This window comes from Rhipicephalus sanguineus, chromosome 8 (assembly GCF_013339695.2).
Source record: "Rhipicephalus sanguineus isolate Rsan-2018 chromosome 8, BIME_Rsan_1.4, whole genome shotgun sequence".
NCBI classification, from domain to species: Eukaryota; Metazoa; Arthropoda; class Arachnida; order Ixodida; family Ixodidae; genus Rhipicephalus; species Rhipicephalus sanguineus.
In genome coordinates, this window is record NC_051183.1 from 14,269,338 (window position 1) to 14,291,948 (window position 22,611).

At 45.7% G+C, this 22,611-nt stretch overlaps 2 protein-coding genes across 2 annotated transcripts in view; both read right to left on the reverse strand.

The window, feature by feature from the left end:
* The window catches only part of LOC119401423 (venom metalloproteinase antarease-like TtrivMP_A), a 41,266-nt gene extending 29,303 nt beyond the window's left edge, over nucleotides 1-11,963 (reverse strand). The window contains exons 1-5 of the mRNA XM_037668212.1: nucleotides 11,742-11,963; nucleotides 10,505-10,671; nucleotides 9,906-9,998; nucleotides 9,068-9,191; nucleotides 2,051-2,116 (exon numbers count right to left, since the gene is read on the reverse strand). Coding sequence (XP_037524140.1) covers nucleotides 2,051-2,116; nucleotides 9,068-9,191; nucleotides 9,906-9,998; nucleotides 10,505-10,671; nucleotides 11,742-11,790 — 499 coding nt within the window. The 5' untranslated portion in view covers nucleotides 11,791-11,963. The remainder of the gene's footprint in view (nucleotides 1-2,050; nucleotides 2,117-9,067; nucleotides 9,192-9,905; nucleotides 9,999-10,504; nucleotides 10,672-11,741) is intronic.
* Nucleotides 1-22,611, reverse strand: part of LOC119401424 (venom metalloproteinase antarease-like TtrivMP_A) — a 179,457-nt gene that overhangs the window by 96,651 nt on the left and 60,195 nt on the right. The window lies entirely within an intron of this gene.

Here is a 22,611-nt window from a genome sequence, read left to right on the forward strand (position 1 = left end):
GCCGCAGGGGAGGGCTCCAGAAAGTTTGACCATCTGGTGTTCCTTTAACGTGCACTGACATCGCACATACACGGGCATCTAGCCTTTCGCCTCAGTCGAAATGCGACCGCCGCGGCCGGGGTCGAAACCGCGACCTTCGGGTCAGCAGCCGAGCACCGTAACCGTTACACCACCACGGCGGACTTCCGATAGTTTGGCGAAATACATTTTCACGAGTCATGTGCGGAATTTGTTGGGGCTGTTAGCAAACGTCAGCGCTAACAATGCGTAGCTGACTAAACAGAAGTCTATTAGCTGAAACGGCCATGTTCTTCCAGTCGACATTATATATCTCCTGTTAAATGTGTCAATGATAGCAGCGCGTTGACCTAAATATTTGCATCCTGTGCTGACAGGTGTTTATGATAATGCTTCGACAGCGTTACAAGATGAAAATGAAAGAAAAAAAAATACACATTGACGATATATGTGCTGTTCTTGTTTTTCTACTTTCTTTCGCCTTCATCCTGTAGCGGCCTGCCAGGTTGCCCACCTAGCCATTATATTAAGGACAATTAAACAGCGCAGAAAAGACGGAACACGATTATCCCCACGTATTCACCACACACCTCGGTGCGTGTGACGCAAATGCAACTATGAGCATTGTACAGCTACGGCCAGGCTAGCGGCAGAAACGCACGCGTCATACCTCGAGCGGCACCGCGGCATGCCCGGGCGGCGAAATCGGCAAAAAAACATGGCTGATCCCTCTGTCATAGGAATCGGTATAACACGAAAGTGAAACGTGTCTTCACAGACGTAGTTGAGCGTTTGTTGTGCATTCTTTCGCCCCAAGCGCGAAGGAATGAACGCTACAGCATCAAATTGTAATGTTACGCGAAGAACGGCAAGCAGAAAGGACGCGCGGAACGAACATACACAGGATGAGCGCGAACTGTCACAGTTGTAACTTATTTCTGTGTGAGCAGCGCGCTCCTTTCGCAAAAGCGGCCGCTGCAGTGAGCGAGGTGACCTTCGTGCTCTCAACGGAAACTTGCAGGCAGAGCGCAAGACGTACAAACCACCGAGATCACGAGATAAGCGCCCGCACGAGCGACCACGCCCTGTCGAGGCGCGCGCTAGTCCGCGTGGGGGACGACTTTTAAAGCGCGCTCTTCGAGCCCTTCACGCCATCTCGCCAGTGATAACGAAAACACGCTGTACCGCCGATCTCTGAGTACCACCACCGGCAAATGGTGTACATAAATAGCTCGCCGTTAGCGTGGCACAGAACATGCCGTCTGTGGCGGAGTTGTTTCGCGCTTTGCGCTGGCGATCGAGAGGTCGTAAGTTCGACTCCCGGTGACGGAACTTCTTCTTATAGTTTTTTTCTTTGCCATATATTAGTCTTTATACTTTACAACGTCATATCCGTGACGGAAATGCGTCAGTGGAGCCGTGGTGGACCCCGGCATAAAACACTTTCGTGTTAATTACGATTATCACGGCGTGCCGCGTGCACGAGTCGAGGCCCCATTCTGCTGCACATGACGGGAGCCTCGGTGCGGGCGGCCAGTCAGGAGGGAAGAAGATGACGTCACGGAGCGTTGGCAACCGGGCTACTCCCACTCCGCGCCGAGTTTGGAACCGAGCCATCCTGCAGCACAACCAAAGCGTGGCTGACAAACAGAAAGCAACGCCCACTCTCGGAGTTACTCGCGCGTTCCGAGAGCGCGCGAGATCCCGTCGCGCTGCCGCGCGGCGAGGCGCTTGCCACGGTGGCCTTCGCGGCCTAGCGCTAACACGCGGAGACTAGTCGCGCGTGGCATGACCATCGCGTTTTTCCGCTAGCATGGCCGTAGCTTCAGTCTCAGTGATAGATAAGGAGAGAGGGTGAATCGATAGAGGGGATCACTTCGTAGCCAGACACACCCCAAGGAAAGCAATGAACAGTGATACGAAGGAAAGCACAAGTGACATCGTTTGTAATTAACATTGTAATAACTCTACTGACAGATGTTTCGTACGTGTGCGTGAAGCTATAAGATGTGAGATATCAAGGCGCACTCACCATTGTACCCTGTGCTAGGATTGGGATAACTGTTGGCGCCCCTGTATGAACTGCGAGGCTTCTCTTCTGAAAAACACGAAAGTGACGGAGCGTACACAGGTGGTGTCTCATTACAAATTTGGGGATACATGCGTTTATACAACGACATTTGTATGATGCACTACAATTTCCACGCAATCCCACAGATGCACCGAAATCTGTGGGAATTGCCGATATCCCGCAGATCGCTAAAATAACCGCCACGGTACCAACGCGAGTGAAATTGAAGAAGCTTGGGCCATCATAATTAACGGAGTTGTGCCCTAGGGCTTTTCGGGTAATGCCGAGCTTCTGGAAACGTGCACGTGAAGGTGATTCGCAATGCCACGGGTCTCCTTTGACGGTGTGAAGTATTAACATCTTTAACACTTCGATGGCGTGCAAGACGAAAATGAAAGAAAAAAAATACACATTGACGATATATGTGCTGTTCTTCTTTTTCTACTTTCTTTCGCCTTCATCCTGTAGCGGCCTGCCAGGTTGCCCACCTAGCCATTATATTGAGGACAATTAAACAGCGCAGAAAAGACGGAACACGATTATCCCCACGTATTCACCACACACCTCGGTGCGTGTGACGCAAATGCAACTATCAGCATTGTACAGCTACGGCCAGGCTAGCGGCAGAAACGCACGCGTCATATATATATATATATATATATATATATATATATATATATATATATATATATATATATATATATATATATATATATATATATATATATATATATATATATATATATATATATATATCACTATGTTCTGTTAGGATTACACGCAGGACGCGAGTAACCCAGTTTATTCCAAAGCGAGCGCCAGCGATAAGGCTGAAAGGTTCGATAAAGCATGGATAAAAGCTGACAAATTTCACAGATGAGCAGATTACCGACGGCCGACGACTGCGGTCGCCGCTCTCAGTGCACAGAGTGGCTTGCTTGTATACCCTTGCCAACGTCGCGTCAGCGTTGACCTGGTCATGGTATCGCCTAATATGGGCGAGATGTAACGAGATTTTCTACATGATGCGCAATTGCAGAGAGCGCACTCGTGCGAGTGCCGTCTGCTGTGCTGTTTGCTTAGAGATGCATACACAATATCAGCCTTATGTATGCGACCACTTGTTCAGAAAGCGGTGTGTTCAGTAAACTTGCGCAGTATTATTAATAAAATGCAAGGGTGTATTTGAGTTAGTTTTCTGGGCACACGTTAGACAAATAAAGAGTTTCGTCTCTACCAGCATAACTTTCGTCTTCTTCATCGTCACTACCAGCTGGCAATATACACTTCGTTGTACAACCAAGCAGTAGAATTCGATATGAAGCGTATACGTATTGCATCCTAGCAGGTATTCAAATCTTCATATGCTTAAGTGCAGTATGAATACTGCACACAAGCTTCACAATGAGAAAGCTTCTCATATTCAACCGTTTAGGCATACTAAAATTCAGCTAATCCTGTTCTCAAGCAAATGCGAACGCGCTTATCAATCGATGATTTGCCGCGTAAGAGCCCATAAATGTGCGTACATATGTGTATATATTAACACCACAGCCATACGATATACATATCGCTTTCTCTGCCCTCCCGTCGCCCTCTACACATATCCCCACAATGTTTGCACTGACAAAATTTATACATCAACCACTTCCTCTGTGCAATCATTGGTCACTTCTGATGCGGGCGCTAATATGTGCACTCAATTGCAAGTGTGACGGCAGTTAACAGAGCTTGCAGTGCGTCATCGTAACCTGTACGGCGTACGAACTTCGGATAAGATTGCACGCAAATAAAATTAGTGTACGAGTCCAATTTTGTTTACATCGTTGAGTTGAACTTCGCTCCATATTTTTTCACGTTACTTGAGTGGCTACATGCGCGTTTGAACTCAATATTTCACTTCTTCCTCATCATTATAACGAAAAAAAATATGCATGGAATATTACCATCAACTTATGTCACACATTACCATACAGACATGGTTTGTATAAAAAGTATGGGGAAATGTTTCGTAACGATAGATTGATTATAGATACTGCGAAAATACCTCAAAAGTCTTCAAAGTGGAACCCTTGAGCGTCAACACACTTTTGCCAACGGCTTTTCCACGACCTGAAGGCTTCCCGGTAGGCGGATTCCGTAAGGTCGTCAAGGGCACACGTACAAACTTCTTTGACAGCACTTAAGGTCCCATGATGGTGTCCTTTGAACGATGGTTTTTTTTTTTTTTTTTGGGGGGGGGGGATTAGGAAATAGTCTGCTGGTGCCAAGTCGGGGCTCTAGGGGGCTTGTAGAATCATAGCGATGTCGTTTTTCGTCAGGTATCGCCAAGCCAACTCGAAATGTGATGCCATACCGCTGTTCAATCGCCGCACTTTGCACTTGCATCGAGTCACTCGACAATGGGTCCATTAAAAAAAGGATCGAGCCTGAACTAACGCTCGCAGACGACTGGCGCTTTCAAAAGGCGACTGGCGCCTTTCGAAACTCGCATTGCCCACCACAGCGCATGCATGTTGCGAGTGCGCTGCGACTTGCGGTGACGTGAGGAAAAAATTGTGCCGAATCCTTTTTATACACACCCTTTAGTTTATCCGTCGTGGTTATGGGGCTCGACGGCTGACGCGAAGGTCGCGTGATCATGTACCGGCCGTGGCGGCTGCATGTATATGGCGGCAAAACGCTAGAGACTCTTGTGGTTAGTTTAGGCGGATGTTAAAGCACCCCAGGGGGTCGAAATTCCCAGACCTCTCCATCACGGCGTTTCTCATAATCATACCGTTGGTTATGGACCTAAAGGTCCAACAATTATTGTTAAAGCGAAGTTTTCTATCTCTCACTTATTTGTCCGTGAGCGCCGAAAACGCAATGCATGAAAGCCAACTTACAACGACAAAACAATAGCGCACGACATAGGTATCGTAGACCACTACTGTTACCATTCGTAGTTGTACTGGTAAGAACAATGGGGACTGCGACGCCATGCGACCCAGATGAACAGTATATATCTGCACTGCATTACGCTCGTCACACAATGCAATCAGTGCCGTCACCATGTGTAAGCCGCGGGTGCAATGCAGGGCAGAGGAAGAGGCTGCCGCATGCGAACGTACGCGCGAGTCTGACCGTGTGTGCAACTAGATCATGCTAGATCATCCCAGTTCATGCTAGATCACTACTCGTTGAAACTCAAGACGCTATATTGAGCCACGTTGCAACACCATTCCTGCGTTGATCTCAGGTTTGGAAGCAGGCCGTCTCTGGTACGATGGCAGGACCTGTGACCGTCTACCGCAGCAATCACACGCCAATACTGTGTAAGTGTAGAGCCGTCTGTGAACATGTGTATGTGTCGTGTAATCAAGGGCTACATTATCTAAAATAAAGGCTATGCGACCAAACGAAGTGTGCCCCCATTCAATTTCAACGATAAAAAATACAATCCTAAAGCAGCAATCAAATGACATCAGCGTCACATCGGGTCACTCAGCCTTTCTTTGGTTCGTTGCGTGTTCGTTGGCATTGCACTTTCATTTTGATTCAGTTTGCATGGGAGAAAGCTTCATGTTCAGCTATATTTCCTTCAGAAAGCGGATTTGATTTTTTTTTGTTACCATCCATAGCCCTAAAAGATTATGTGAGAATTCTTGGAAAACCAGTAAGCTACGATGTAAACCAACATTATCATAAAACATCATAGCACAGGGCAGAATATCTTTTGCAATATGGCTACGCTTAATATCGTATTACTCGAATTGTTTTCTTCTTATTCTGCCCATCTTCGTAAACTACTTACTAGTACATTTTCAGCTAATATCAGCTGTAAGTTAAGGAGTGGGCTAGGCGTCTCTCTTCGTTTGGAAGAGTGTCCAGTGTTACGACTGGGCCTGCGAAGACCCGGCCTGCAAGGACACCTCCCTCATCAAGAAACAACGGAGTCCACGATATCGCTGAGTGCACTGCCAAGGGCGCTCATCGTCGTACCTGCCATACGCCGTCCGCATCTAATGAAAACGCTCGGCTAGAAGCACCTGCCCGGACCGGTATACAAGGAGTGCGACGGATGTGCGCTGAGGCTTTAGTGTACTAGAGCAGTGGTTCTCAAATGGGGGTCCGCGAAACTACTTTTGGGGTCCCCGAAACCCATGCTCAGGGGGGAAATTGCCAGGCCTGCGCTGAACACGCAGCACAGTCACAGCGAAAGCTGGAAGAGCGGCCTTTAGAGGGTTTCAACTTCGGCTTGTTGGTGGACTTTTTAGAGCCCGTTGTGAACTCTCTTGGGGCAACTACAGTGAACTAGTTCACTGTATGGCAACTAATAGAAGTACACTTGCAAGGTACCATAAATCATCATAATTTTTGTGAAGTAGGGTAGCACCCACTATGTCATTATTCGTCATTCTGCAGAGAAGCGCGGTGCCCGCTACACATCTGTAAGACATTATGCCTGCTTTGCTGATGCTGTGGATGGTGACGATGAAGAATTATGACTGAGCCATTTGTAATGAGTTTGAAGCATTCAATGGCAAACTCGTAACATATTTCGCAGTGTGTGATGCCTGGTTATTGTTTTACTCGTCTACCACGCTTTATTACACATGTTCACACGATTCCTTGCCCTACATGACGCCCGTACAGGGTCTTTTTGCGAAGGCGTTTCAAGTATTGGTGCGGCTCTGTGGTAAAATACTGGACTGCCACGCACAGGGCCCGGGCTCAAATCCCATCCGATTCTGGCCATTCTTTTTCTCATTTGTTTTTTCTTATCTCGCGCGATAGCCATGACGAAAACCGGCGGCGGCGGACGACTACGGCCCCAAAATCGGCTGTTGTGATCGCATGACAACTTTCGATGTAAAAAAATCACGCCATATCCACGAAGTGAATGATGATTGAGGAGCAGGCTCGGAGTCAATCGGGTAAACCGTGAATGCTATGTACAATTCCTCTACTGTTATATAAAGACGTCACACGTTGTTATAGTGGTGATTGTGGTCAGGTTGTTGCTGAACCACAAGCGGTCGCAGACCTTGCAGCTGTGGCCGAACGTGTGGTCGAGGAAATCGCGCTTGAAGCGCGCGTCGGCGCGACCAACTTCAGGTAGCGACCGGTTTCGGCGCTTGGCTGGTGCTGTGGATCTCTTGGCTGGTGCTTCGAGGTTCTCTTGCCGCCGCTTCCGCGCTGCTTCGGCTTCGCGGGTTTGTATTTCGGGGTCCGTACGATGCTGACGTCTCTCTGCGGCCTCGCGAGCCCTCACCGCAGGGTCATGGCGGTGAGCCCGCGATGCTGCCTTGCGAGCCCTCCGCTCCACCCCCTTGTCCTATTCGTTCATGTTATTAGTATCGAAGCGCACTGCCGGAGTGGAGCGAACGCCGCATGCTACAGTTGGCTATGCTATATGTGGTTTTGCCTGCGTTATTATCATCATCAAGGCTCTCGAAGAACAAGAGAAAGAAGACTTCTCTTCCGCGCGAGCTGCGCCTGTAGCGGTCCCCTCTGGAACTAAGGTTACGCTTACGGCGCGGGACTTTGCCCCAGCTTAAGAACCTGGCAAGCCAGCTCCTAAATAGCGTTTCTTGAAACCACACGCGTGCCGCGTGACGACAGCCCCTTCGTATTTTGGGTATGCTTCTCCGCGTAGCATTTTTGGGTTGCGGCGAAGCTGCCTTACGTTCGCCCTTCTCCGTGAGATGGCTGTAAAAATTTTGTTGCAGTTTTCTGCCACATATGGATAGCACGCTTTTTCCAGGCTTGCATACTTGAAAAGCAAACGTAATTAGTGACAGGTTTAATGTGGCTGCAGACCGTAAAACTAACCAGCAAGCCGCTGAAATTGAACTGGCCTGCCACTTTTGTTTGACCGTTCTTTGCCACTTAGAAATAAAAGGGACCTATTTCACGCTGCATGTTTCGTTACCTTTTGACCCTCACCTTTTCTTGCTGCAAGGGATCCCCCATCACTTACACCCGTCCACAAGGGGTCCCCATAATATCCATGGCTGAGAACCACTGTACTAGAGTAATATTCTAGCACACTATAGCTGAGGCTGTCTCTAGCCTTTGCTGGCCCTCTCTTTTCTCTTCTGTGCAGTTCGCTGTTTTGTATGTGAAGACGCCTCTATGCGCTCTTTCTAAAACCTCCTGTAATTATGCAAACAAAACGTGTCAGCTTCTTCGTAAGAACCTTTAGAAGGAAGGAAGGAAAACGTTTCACCCCAGAAAGGAATTTGTTGCAAGGCCATCTTCTTCTGCAAGTCCCATCTAGCAGTGCTGGCTATCCTCAGTCCAGGGCGCCACATGCAGTGGCCGCTCTGCGTGCCCTGTTGATCAAACTGATGTGATCGTGAAGGTTATCGCTGGCCAGCAGAGTCCTTCGCCGGAGCCTGGGCGCCAGCCTTTACCCGTCCTCGAGTCACATCACCAGTAGCCCTTATGTGCGGCCGGTAATGTGATGCTGGTGTGATGCGGGTGAATCCAACATTAGGCCACAGAGGTATGCGCATAGCTCATACCACCGACTAGCTAATCACTGCTAGTTCATTTTGACGCATATATATCGGTGCTCTTACAGGTCTACCTTTTTTCGCTGCGTCATTCACTAAGTTCTTCAGTGTACAGCCACGAAAACTTTTTTTCAACAACAAATAAAACTTTCCTCAAACGTTTGCTAATAATCAACACCAGTTCAGTACCGCAGTGCCTTCTGGTCCAGTGAATTGTGAGAATATCAGTTCCTTCCCAAACTCAAGAACGTAATCCTGAAATTTGTAGCGAACAATTATTTAAATGACTGTTTCAGTATTTCGCTCTGTGTAATACACAGCTTTTTGTTTAGGTAAGGCACCTTGGTCAGCTCCGTAAGGATTATGTGCTCGATAAAAAGCCTCAGATAGTTCAGAGCGCGGGATTCCTTGAGGAATTCTTAGAACAGGTTGCTAAAATATTTATTCTCAGTCAAACAGTGAGCATGAAACTTACCCATAATAGGGGAGCCCTCGTTCATATCATTCACTTCATATATTTTATGCAGAATCTGGCCTCGCATTGATCTCTCGCCTTCTGGTACAGGCTTGATCCTCAATTTGTCATTTATGATGCCTTCCTGTAAGTCCAGGACCCAAACAATTAAACACACCTTCTTATCTAAGTACATAAAAGCAGCACCACAATGCCCACAATATTGTGCGACGGAAATAATACGACGTAAACGGCACTTCAGGCAACGCCGGGATTTCCAGGCAGCAAACGGCACGAAGATCTTAGTGCACTCTGGTAAATGCTTGCATACATGCACAATTATCTCGAAATGGTTGTATTTCTTTTCTGTAACATCGTTGGTTTATTTAATTCACTACTTAAGCGCACCTTCTGCATGTTCCGTGCCACCAATTTTAGCATTGTCTCTTGTTTACTGAGAATCAGCTCGTTTTATGTACATTAATATGTGACTGTTCGAGACACTTCGATCATGAATTTAATGTTTTTCATGAATAACTTCGCACTCTCGTAAAGATCTACCAACTGCGTGAACTTCATAGTTCTTCTTCCGTGTTGTACTGAGTCACAGGAAGTTCAAAGATATTATGTCTTCAATTACGGTCTCTCATAGCCCGGCTTGCTTTGGGACGTTAAACCGCAGACTCTAAACAGCCAACCTATATAACAGTGATGCCTATAGTGCGACAATAATTGTTGACAATGAAGTGGACTGTTTTGTGGACCCTTTGAAAAGGAAAACTTCGATTTACTATACAAACCTATACTATCAAGAATTTTTAGAGAGCTACTATCGGTCATATTCCTAAAAAAAACTTACGACTTTCACTGCATCATCTCGCTGCTGAACACGAACAGAGGACTGGTAGTGTGCGTCGTGATACAAAGTTTTTTGCATAGCCGATGTGTCTATCTGAAAAGTAGAAGCATTTTCGTAATTGGACTTCATAATCAAAAAGAATAAACATACCATTGTTTGGTAATATAATATAAATATTTCTTTTAACAATGATTTAATTTTTCTTGTTAGAAAGTGTAACTCTTTTAAGACAGCACTGAAGCATTGCCCGTCATGCCGTGAAAATTCAGTTGGTTTCTTTTAATGATACATCAGGAAGCTCCTACTGTGATAACGTTTCCAGCAGTACTGACTAATTCTAAGGCCGGAAGGATATATAATTGTAACTCATTTCAATCATGTATTCAGCCCAGATAGCTGCATCATAGGATAAGCGAGTTTACCGGTAAAAATGTGTTGTATACTTGTACATACTACAAAAACTGTCAGGGATCAGCGAAGCTGTCATCTTTTACCTCGGTAGGGCTGTAAACATGCATGTGGGGTAAGTAGTACAGTGCAATGCCGACGTGTCATTGGGAGTGGCATTAGCGAATTCCTTGGAGGTAATGTGCACTCACTTCCTCCAGATGGTTGACTTCATCGCTGGTTGTAACAAACAGAAGTTTGTCCGCGAGTACGGAGCTTCTTTCAAGGTTCAATGTAAACTTGTCATTCAGTCGTAGAACTAAGTTTGTCTCGGTTGATCTCTCTTGCAAAATAGTCGGGTAAACAAATACATCCTTCTCTGTGTCAAAAAAGCAAGAAAAGATTCAGGATTATCAAGAGACACTGGGAACAAAAAACTTAAATTTTTAATAATAATCGGTCTGTGAGACACGGATTTCATTTCAAAAATCAAATGATAGGGAAGTTATTCACGGCTTATTCGTTACCTCTCGACCGCCATTTTATTTGGTAGATTTAGGTGCACGTTAAAGAACCCCAGGTGGCCGAAATTTCCGGAGCCCTCCACTACGGCGTCTCTGCCATAGTGTGGTTTTGGGACGTTAAACCCCAGATATCATTATTATTCTTTTATTTAGAAGTGGTGATGTCCTAGTATACCTCGTATTTATCTGAATGATGGCGCTAGTATAATATTCTTCTGGTAATGTTTTCAGTTTACCACGTTTATTGTATTTCTTTCTACGCGGTGTAATGCATTCCGATTCTTCCATTAGGTTAAAAACTTCACAATAAACGGAGAAAATCCAGGGCAACCAGCGCATTACGACAAGCAGTCACACTGCCTTGTTTGTGTCTTCGCCATTTTTCCTCCATACTGCCACCTGCCATACTATGTACCTCTGAATAAACTACTCCTGCATTTATTTTCCTTCATTATTGCTATCTCATGCACTGCTTCTTGAGAGCTTTCCGTAGCCGATTTTGGCTTCTCTAAACTTCTTCAGGCTTAACCACATAATATCAAAAGCAGGAATGCTAACACCAAGTCGAGATCAACGCGAACACAATTAATCGGTTTCCATTTTTCTATATGAAATTAATTAGTCTCTCACAAAGGGGAGTCAAGGAAAAGTGGCACTAACGTGGTATCACGCAAGGCACATTAAAGACGGCAGAAATCTGAGGAACAAAGCAGTAAATAACGCTAATGATAGGAAATTATACCAACATGCCAATAAACCTTCTGAAATTCAATATACAATAAATCAATATTAAATTTTATGACCGGAATTCTGGAGAACTTAAAGCCATTGCTTTGGAACATCGGGCATCAGCTTTGATCCTGTCAATTTGTGAAGTCAAATGCTGTCTGGGGAAAGTTACTAAAGTACAGAAACTTTAATTTACCTGCGTTGCTGTACAGTGCGAATTGCAATATGATAAGAAAAACTCGCATTTTTGCACTTTTCCTTGGCTCGACGTGCTCTTCGTAGTGGTGATGGTGCTCTGCTCCGTCACGGCTTTAACCCTTCATTTTATACGCAGGTCGTATTAGATATCGCTGCATTTTATAGTGTGCTGGCCCCGTGCACTCGCGGATGATAGTCTGCTCAGGATGATGCCCTGCGAGAGGTCGCCGCATGGTCAGGTAGCGTCAGGAGTCAAAGTGATATGGTAGTCTCTGACTGTTTCATGCTATTGTTTGAATTAGACAGAAAAAGCCTTGCAGACAGGACGGCTCAACGTTCATACAAGTGTTCATTTTCACGGGCGACTTCTAGACATCACAATGCGCTGATATTTCATGTCGGCGCACGTTGGTGGGCAATCTAGCATTATTCTTTCTTTTGTTGCAATTTTTCGCTTGCCTTTATACTACTATGCCATATCTGAGTGCAGACTTGAATCTTGATAACAGCCAGCCACCCACACTCACACTGCGTGTGCGACGATTTGTCTCGAGTAGCATCCTTGCAAACGTTTTTGTGCTGCAGACACACTAAAGCTCTACTTATAAGCAGTTCATGATTTATTCACATCCTAGTTTCCCTTTCCACATGTGCGAGCAATACCTCGCTGCCCTTTTTACTAGTGTCATCAGTCAACCAAAAAGTTACAATTAATTAGTGTCTTCTCACTCATTTTTTCCAGTAGTAAAGCTCTTATGCCCGAACGCATCTTTTGCACCTCAATACGAGTGAAATGCCATGTGTGTAGTTTCAACGTTACTAATGTGTCATTACGCTTTATGTCGAGTTTAGCATCTGAAGTTATGGCGCTCGACTGCTGGCCCGAAGGTCGCGGGATCGAATCCCGGCCGCGGCGGCTGCATTTTCGATGGAGGTGAAAATGTTTGAGGCCCGTGTACTTAGATTTAGGTGCACATTAAAGAACCCCAGGTGGTCGAAATTTCCGGAGCCCTCCACTACGGCGTCTCTCATAATCATATCGTGGTTTTGGGACGTTAAACCCCAGAAAAAAAATAACATCTGAAGCTAATGGTGCCTTCATACTTGAGAAGCGAAGACAAAGCGAAAACGTCAGAAAACCCGGAAAACCGTTTTCGCGCGCGTTGGAAACGTTCACATTTGTTCTGCCCCTCCTGCATGCCACAGCCGTCGCCGCCTTCGCCACTTCAAGAATTAATTCCATCTTGGCCGTTACCTGAGCGCTTAATTTCGTACCGAATTCAAGCCATGCATTCAAAACACGGAAAAGAAATAGTTTTCACGTTTTCCAACCGTTGTTTCGGGAGATTCACCAGCAGAAACTACATAAGCGGACACCGGCATCGGCGGTGGCGGATTCTGCCGGCTGTGCAAAAGCGAGATACTTTGAACACGCCGACTCGCTGGCTCTTGAGGCTCTTGAGGAAAACGGCTCTTGAGGAAAACGTCCTTGTAGGTGCCGTGAGTTTTGTCGTGCTGCACGGGTAATTTGCGACTTGCGCCAATGCGAAATACCGCCGACTCCTTGGCCGCCATGTTGAAATTGCGGCAGGTTCTTTACATTACGTGGTTTATAAGCTAGCGCGGCCAAAGTAGGCTTCCTGTGAAGCGAAAAGGCGTTCCGCTATTTCGTGGCGGAAAAAACAAACTCGGGCCGATTTTTTTTTTCGCGTCGGACTCGTGGCGTGATTTTATGGCCGCTTGGGCGGTTAAGCGTGCGGATTTCCGGTGAGTTTTGCCGCTTTCTTCGAGGCCAAGTGTGAATGCGCCCTAACTGCGTTTTTTTTTTTTTCTCTAGGCGAGGGCTCTTCCAGGCTTGCGCGGTTGTATACTTGAAAGTAGATAAGTAAGGCTTGTTGCAACGAAAATGCTCATTAGAAACGTTTCTTAACTAAGTCTTTTTCAACCAAACCGCATGCTCGTCGAGCAATTTGTGGCAGAATGCACGAAGTAGAATGGCATTAGTTTGCTGAACATATCGTAACTGGCGCGAAGCAACATGAAAAAAGCCGGAGGAAAGAGACAGAAGAACGCCAAACTACCAACTGTTTGTGTCAGTGACACATCCATTGTTCTCTTTCAATCTGAGTCGTCCTTCTTTAATGAACTGCTCACGTGATGTCATGTTCGGGGTAGCTTTTCCACACAACTGCGCATGTGTGGAAGTTTACCTGTTTTTCAGCCTGCGCTGGCAATAAACAGTTGGTAGCTTGGCGCTCTTCTGTCTCTTTCCTCCGGCTTTTTTCATGTTTCTAGCTTCGCGCCAGTTACGATATGTTCAGCAAACTAAGGCACCAACTCGCCCAAAAGCTAGTTCTTCTGTAGAATAGCATTAGTTTCCATTTATACGAGGTCTGAAAATGAAATATGCGCAGAAGCGCCTGGCGCTTCTGTGCATCCTTATTCTGGGTATAAAATACTATCGATTTATTGGGCACACAGTACTGGGGGACTTCTGAATAATTTTGAGAACCTGGGAATAGTTAACATATATTTGAATTTAAGCTAAGCAAACCAGTATTCCTGCTTTCTTAGGTTATCAAAATTTGCTCATTGAAGTCGCGACCTTGGGCTTAGAGGCGTCATGTTAAAGCCAGCAAAACTTCATCTTGCATTAAATGTAACGTCTTTATGCCCTATCGAAAGCTCCAAACCTGATGTAGATATTGCCCACGCAAGAAGCCTCTTTGTCATTTCAGGAATACCGCTTCGCGGTGTAGTTTCATCAACTACATCGTATCAAGACGCTGGAAGTAGTTTCAGTAGAATTAAAAATCACCTTCGGTGCGTTTCTGTAAACTGATTCGGAGAGCATGCTGACAGCCTTCCCTGTGAAAAGGACGCGAATAGAATACAAACACGATTGCAGCCTCCTGTCTGACCATCACAGGCGTTCTAGTTCCTTGCCCAACACGTTGACCTCAATTCAGCGTGGTAGAAAAATAGCACGTGGAAAGCAAGGTGTTCGTGACATTCAACATGACATTTTGTATTGCAATCTGCGGTTTGCAGAAAAGTACTCACGTTGAGTGACCGCTTAACTGCCACTCTGACGATAAAACCACAGTGTAATATTACAAGAATATTTATCGAGCAATGATATAATTATGCGATTAAGGATGCTTGGCGCCAGTGTACAGATTATTCGTCAATTCATGCAGCGTGCAGGATAAACAAATTTCATGGCTTCTTGCACTTTGAGCGAAATATAGATACAATAGCCATCGACCGCTCCCCTCCATAATATCTAGTCTTGTAATTCATACACAATAGCAACTCTTTATTCTGTTTCTAAAACTGTTACCTTTATTTCTATATTATTCAGCGGCTGATCACATCAAGTACCTCAAGAATGAACCTTGAAAATGCTTGGTCAGCGATATTATTTCAGGAAAAAAAAACACGAGGGCAGTTTTCACTCTGAATGAATGCAGTTGTCGCAGCAGATGATTCCACAAAAAAAATGAATTGCTGGGGTCTTCTGCAGATTTTTCACAAAAAGCATCGTTGCTTCACAGCTGGCAACAGTCAGCGGTGACTCCAATACGACGTCCAAGCCGCCGGTGTCGCGGATATAACAGTTTGGAGAAAAAGTGTCTTGTGTCGCATTCGTTTATGTTTGTGGTATGGTGCGCCCCCGTCCTATTCCAATTTCACTTGCGTAGGCGTCTTCAAGCCTTCTAGGTCCAATCGCGTTCAGAGTGGCCGAGCAGTTGGATCAATTTACTGTATAGAAAGCGTGGATATAAATTCGCAAATAATTCTCGCACTTCAAGTTTCTTCTTCATGTTACATAATATAGTCCAAGCGCGACAATATCTCATCACTATGTGAGCCATGTACTGTGGGTGCAAGTACAAGCCGTGAAATGGCGGTTTGACGCCACGCGTATGTTCACTCGCCCAGTGACGGTATGTTTTGAGAATCAGGTGGCGTGAGACGACTGCTATAGCACATTTTGCTCCTATCCGTCAGCCCCCATTTTCTTGTGCGAATAATGTGCACCTCTTGAAGAAAACTAGAACGTCATTTTGAAGAAAAAAACATGGAATTGGTAGAATTTTCCCAATGTTCATCAAGATATGGGCACACACGTTTCTGTTGCGATAGCGCTAAAGAGCTTGTTTCGCGGAAATTCTGGCTTCTGCGACGGCGTCGTTGGTTACCAGCAAAAAATCGGCGTTGTCCGCGAGCAGAAATTCGAGATAGATGCAAATGAATAAATAATAAAATTTGCGGTCCGAGTGAGAATCAACGCCAGGCCTTCTGCGTGGCAAATAGGTGTTCTACACCGGGGCCATGTGAGTGCTTGAAAGTGCTTCGTAAAAAAACGCTATCAGAATAGCATGCAGGGGACGGAGTCTCCTTAACGCTTGTCATATTGCGTGGCGGAATAGTAGACTTGCATCGGGCGTCAAAACTTGTGAATTTCGCCACGAGTGGGTGGATTAAAGCTACCCACCCACTGTAAAGTGTGCAGTGACGCAGATGCGCGTGGCACCTTAGGGACGCGTAGTGGGCACTTGCAACTCTACTTTCAGTAGGCATTCTAGCATAATTTGAAACGACCAATGTTATGCGCACAAACGTTCCTTTGCTTGCGGCATTTTTGATGGCGATGCACACGGGGCCCGATTACGCTATCACGTTCTACTTTTGAAGGCGAAGCTCAAGCGTCCTCCAAGTTTTTGTGTTGAGCTTGTAAATAAGGACACCGTAGTTTCTATTCTACGTCCTTTCGAGTACAGCTGCTGCTCACTTGGTACCGGAGTAAAGTGTAGCTCTTGTTAACAGTAACATTTATTAATTATCGGTGTGCTGTGGCTATGCGACCACTTTGTACTTCGTCAATTACATTGCAGTAATGCACAATGTGAACTTCTCGAGTAACAACATAAACTAAAAAAGCATGCACTAAGTGGTCGAAGTACGCACTAGGGGCAGGATATCGCTATCGCGTTCAACTCTTAAATGCGAAGCTTAAGCGTCCGCCAGTTTTCTTTTTCTTTTTGCTCTAAAGCGTGCCAGTTATTTAAGAAAATTACCGCTCTTTGTAACGATAGCGTTTTGCTGTTTATCTACTCGAGCACATATGGCCCTTGCGCCACAAAACAACACATATCATCATCATACTCGAGCACATAGTTGTATTCAGCAGAAGACGTCGTGGATGGTTGAACGAACATCGAAGCATTTATGTGAAGAAAGGACAGGCCAAGATATCTTTTTGGGAACAATAGTTTCGTAATGGGAAGGTATGTTTACCTGTGTTTAGAGGCTTTATATGTTCGGTTTCTTCGTAATTTTCTTAATCGTGCTTGGTAAAGAAACAAGCGCACGATTGTTTCTTAGCCACACTGGGGCTAAGAACGTTGTAAAAGTCGGTTGTGGCAAGCCAGAGCCAAGCAGGCGTACAGAGCCAAGCACAGCCACGCAGCTATACAGGCGCGCACACCCGGTTCCGCAGCACTGCCCATATGTACGCGCCGCTCCATTGTGATAACTGGAATGCTTGCCGCTGCTCGGGTTTCATTTGACGCCGACAGTACCTGGCTGAAGGCTCGAGTAATACGACTTAACATGCCCCCGCCCCCCCTACCCCCTGAGCAAATGGGAAACATATGCGTCTGTGTGCAGTTGATTACCCGGAACGGAGACTGAAGGACAGCAGCAGTTTTAGCTATTCAGCTGCACACGATAAACGTCTTCTCTGAGCCGGAGGAGACGCTTACTGCACGCAATGGCTGATATGATTAGCTGCACTCTTTCAGTCCCGCTTCAAGCTGGTCAGATGGACTCAGAGGCAAATGTTTCTAACTTGCTCGGAGGGGGACAACATCACCCATCCTGGCTCCACCACTTTACTGCAAACTCTACCTTTATTATGGAAGACATTCCATTATTACGGTGGATTAGGTGATGGTTGATGGACAAATTTTCAATGGGATATACCTTAGCAATAAAGCTGGACTGGTTGTTTTACTGGAAAGGCTTGTTTCTGGCAGGCTTGTTTCTGGCCGGACTGGAGAGGCACGCGGGAGGAACGCCCGTGCGCCTCTCTAGTCCGGCCGTGTTTCTGCCATGTAATCATTTGCCGTGATGATGGTCTAGAGGCGAGAGAGACAGTCAGGAAGAGACGCTTCACAGGCTCTGTTTTCACTTGCTTCTCTGGCCATCTTAAAATAGGCTTTTAAGGAAGCCGTATCGGTATAAAATTACAAATGAAGTTGGGACTAAATGTGCTTAGAAGATGCCGTATCTGAAGCATTTTCCTTATGTTTGTTTTCAGTTGTATGAAGCGAACCCTCAACATTTTCAATTGTCGGAGAAGGGCACGGTGAGAAACAAGGCCGAGTTTTCGATTGTTTATTAATGCTGCCCACCTCGGTGGTACAGTCAATACGCGGCTCGGTTGCTGGACCCAAAGACGCGGGTTCGATACCGGCCGCGGCGGTCGCGTTTCAATGCAGGTGAAATGCTAGAGGTCCGTGTGCTGTGCAATGTCTGTGCAAGCTAAACAACACCAGATGAACTATATTCCGGGAGCCCTCCACTACAGCGTGCCTCATAATCATATCGTTGTTATCGCACGTATTATTACGCGAGATATTATTATTATTATTATTATTATTATTATTATTTTATTATTATTATTATTATTATTATTATTATTATTATTATTATTATTATTATTATTATTATTATTATTATTATTATTATTATTATTATTATTATTATTATTATTATTATTATTATTATTGTATATTTAGTATGCTACAGGACCGCATCACTGGAAATTCGGTGTGTTTTGACCACGTGCTTGAAGGCATGAGAAATATTAAAAAGAGCAGAGCCGTAGCCATTGAAATGACTAGCGACGTGTACTTTTGACTCCATTGAACGGATGTATAGCATCTGGAAGTTCATTATTGCGTAGGAGAGGCCTACTTTCGGTTTTGTTAGTGTGTCGCAGGTGCCTTTTTCTCGTCTGGAGGTGCATGACTGACTCACTTGCGCACTGCATCGCCCATTCTTTGATCTGATCGTGACAACATCATGCACTGCAGTAGGGTACGCATTTGGGCTGGATGATTGATGATGACGAGCAGGAAAGCAGCACTAAGAAGACGGGACAAAGAAAGGGCACAAACCACAGCGCCGTGGTTTGTGCCCTTTATTCGTGCTGTCTTCTTAGCGCTGTTTTCCCGCTCGTACCATCATGAACCTTTGCTTCTTTCGAGACAATGAAACCTTACCGGTGTAGACGTAAGAGTCAGACTTTTTTTCCTTCTTTAAATTTATTATATTTCCTAGCAACTTGCCTGTGTTCCTGCGCTGATTCTAATTCTGTAATGCTCTCGGAAATGTCAAGCTGTCCGCAGTGCAGACAAATTCAAAGCTGCCCTGAGCGCCCTACAGCAAACCTGTTGCTAGGCATTCTTGTCGATGCTACAGCGAAGATTACCGCAAGAAGTTCAGCGTACTAAACTTGGACTGATTTCGTTACATCACTAGTACATTGATTAATTAGAATATCACTTTACAAATGCGCGTTGCGAGAACTCCACCAGAAACTAATAAAAACATGTGAAACATGGACGTTTACTTTGTGATGGCCAAGAGCGAGCTTCTTTTGTGCCTACACAATGAATGTTTGCTAATGAGACTGCGTCGCTGATGCGCTTTCAACACAAGTTACGAATTATTTACCAACGCAACGACGCCATGAGTATTATACTTCTTTCCAGTATTTGCTATTTTTTGTCGGTTCCTTTTGAATACCTGAAGGCATTTTCTGTACACTGAACACCATAAAGCTAATCAGGAACATAGCTACGCTAAATATCGTGTTAGATTATTGTATACTATCCTCTTTTGCACAACAAGTTTCGCCGCCTTGCACTTCGGCCGCCTTGCAACCAAATCCTGCCAGTCGCGTTACTCGGTATACGGAGGTATACCGAGTAACGCACTAACTATGGATTCGAAACACTACGTTAACGTCTTCCAAGTGCGATGAACAAATGGAAATTAACAACTGGTAATCTGCGTATACTGTCTAAAACTGACATGTTAAATTGGATGTGCTGACTGCGTTGTTCATGAACGTTGGCGATTTCTGTAATGGTTACTTAGTTTCATTCTTTCATGCTTTGCTTTGTTATGAATACTTTTGTATGTATTTCAGAATTATTCTATTATTTGCCGTCATGGGCCACATGCGTGTTCTTTTTGTATTGTCGCTTTCCGCTGCCTGTAATTTTTTGTAATTTCCGTAACCTTGTAATTTTGATTTTTTTTTTTTTGGGTGAAGGGGCCCGTCAGGCTGTGAAATGCAGCTTTTTTCCCTTTTGCACTAAACCCCGTATACAGTGTATTTTCATGTACTTGTCACGGGGTTAAATAAACTCAAACTCAAGTTCCGGAACAAGGACAGCAAGACACATCGTAATATTAAATTTACTTAGGCGACTTTATGTTTTGCATGACTTAGAACTTGTAGCGCATAAAAACAAATGAAAGAGACGTAGACAGCACAAGTGCTAAACTTGAAACCATGTTTTTTTGGTTGCAAGCCACTGCTCAATGAAACATCTGTTTTATTTCGTCACAGAGTGCAATTAATCCGTGAAATAACAGATGCTTGCGTCATCCAGAGGCAAGACTCCACGTGCGCAAGCCAGCCGTCTCTGCACCTCCATGATAAAGGATTATAATTCCTTAACATACACTCTAAGGCAAAAGGGTGTTAAAGGGGTGTGTGGTTCCTCCCTTTGGGGACTAATAGGGCTGCCACAACCATTAACTCCTGTAGGACTAACTTGCACCGGGTCTAACCGTTAGTCCCCAAGCAGCTAACTATTAGTCCCCACACATCACCTCAATGGACTAAAATTTAATCCTCACATTTACACCTTACCGGGCAACCGTTAGTCCCCGCAGTTGCACCTCGCCGGACAAACAGTCGGTCCACTCAAATGGTCCATTCGGATGAACTTTTTATCCCCCGTTCAAATGATCTGTTTATCCACATGGACGATTTTCTGCAATTACTATCCGCAATGCTTAATACTTTTTACGCGTGTTTTTTTCTCGCGGTGTGCAGCGAATGGCGCGGAAGAGAACAAGCGAAAAAATATTTAGTCATGCGTGTACCACTGCTTTCGCAGTCACCGCGACAAGAAAAACAAAAGTGAGACAATAAAACGTTTTATTTTTCTCTATACATATGAAGATTCTGATTTATTTCATTTAATTCACTATAAAATGCCCAGTATAGGTCCAGCCGCGTTGTAATATCTGGTACAGTCATTTTTGTGAAGCTGCTCCAACGGAAGGGATAGATGACTGGCATTGCACGCGCCAGCATTCTGCACGTTGTGGACAACGGCTGCATCCAGCAAAGCACAAAAAGATTGTAAATAGTTAGTCACGCGAGACAGAGAGGTTGAAGATGCACGCACATGGCAAATACGTGCACGATGAAATAAAGACACACGTCTAAATTATGGCGTGCAAATAATTTCACCGTGATACCATACAGCATCAATGATACATTTCAAGCCACATAGCATAACAGCTCCAGTGCGGCAGCCGCAGCCATCACGCCGAGGCGCCGCGAACCGCCGTGACACCATCGAGTCGGAAAGTTTTCTGTGAGCGGCGTCGTATAGCCCGAGCAAGCCCGTCAGCCTGATAATTGATGGTAGCGCAGGCGAAGGACAACAGAAAGACACGTTTGACACCACATGGCGCTAAAATTCAGCAACTGTTTTATTACTCGCTGATCCCGCTGGTATATATACTCTCACGACGTGTTTGTGGTTAGGCAACTAGGATAAACGCGCTTGCACGTGGTGAATGATATTGTGTTGTCATGTCTGTAATGTATGCACGTAGTTTACAGTTTATGGTTGTGAGAGCTTTGCACACGTGACGTATGACGTCGTGAGAGTATATATACCGGCGGGATCAGTGAGTAATAGAACAGTTGTTGAAAGTTAGCGCTGTGTGGTGTCGAATGTGTCTTTCTTTTGTCCTTGTCCCTCGCCTGCGCTACCACAAACCCAAATTTCCACCCGTCAGCCGCCGCTGCCGCCAGCGAATCTCGAGTAGAAGAGCGAGCGAACGCGGGGCCGCCGCCACGAATGGCGCCGAGATGCTTGCGAGCAAGCGACGAGGAAGCCGACGGTAATGGCGTCCAATTTCCACAAAGTTCCTCGAGCGGGCAGCAGTGCAGTGAGCGAACGCGGGGCCGCCGCCACGAACGGCGCCGAGCTGCTTGCGAGCCAGTGACGGGGAAGCCGACGGTAACGGCATCCAATTTTCACAGATTTCCGAAGCGCAGCTAAAGTCGGCTTGCGAAAGCGCGCGACATAGAATCGAGCTCGTCGCCGGCGACTGCAACGCGCTTTGGACGAGTCTCAGAACAGCAGCGAGGCCTCTGAGAAATATTGCGAGCTCGCAGCTCATCACCACGGCGAATCCTCGGTGAGCAAGCGTCGGGGCAGCTGACGAAAATGGGGGGCCAATATCTAGGCGGTCACAAAGCACAGGCGAGGTGATGCCCATGCCGGCCCTCGCGGTACATTTCGTGCGCGCGATATACAACGCGATTGAGTATGTTACCGGCAATCGCGATCAGCTTCGCGCACGCGATAGGTACGGCAGAATAAAGAGTGATCACTTACTTGTGTAAGAATCCGGCGCCGATGTGTGCACAGAGTCCCATCGAAATCATGGCTGCGATAGGCCTACTGTCTTCTCGGCCACTATTTCCAGCCAGGGGTGACGCAGTGCCGTGCCTACACCGAACCTATACAGCGCGG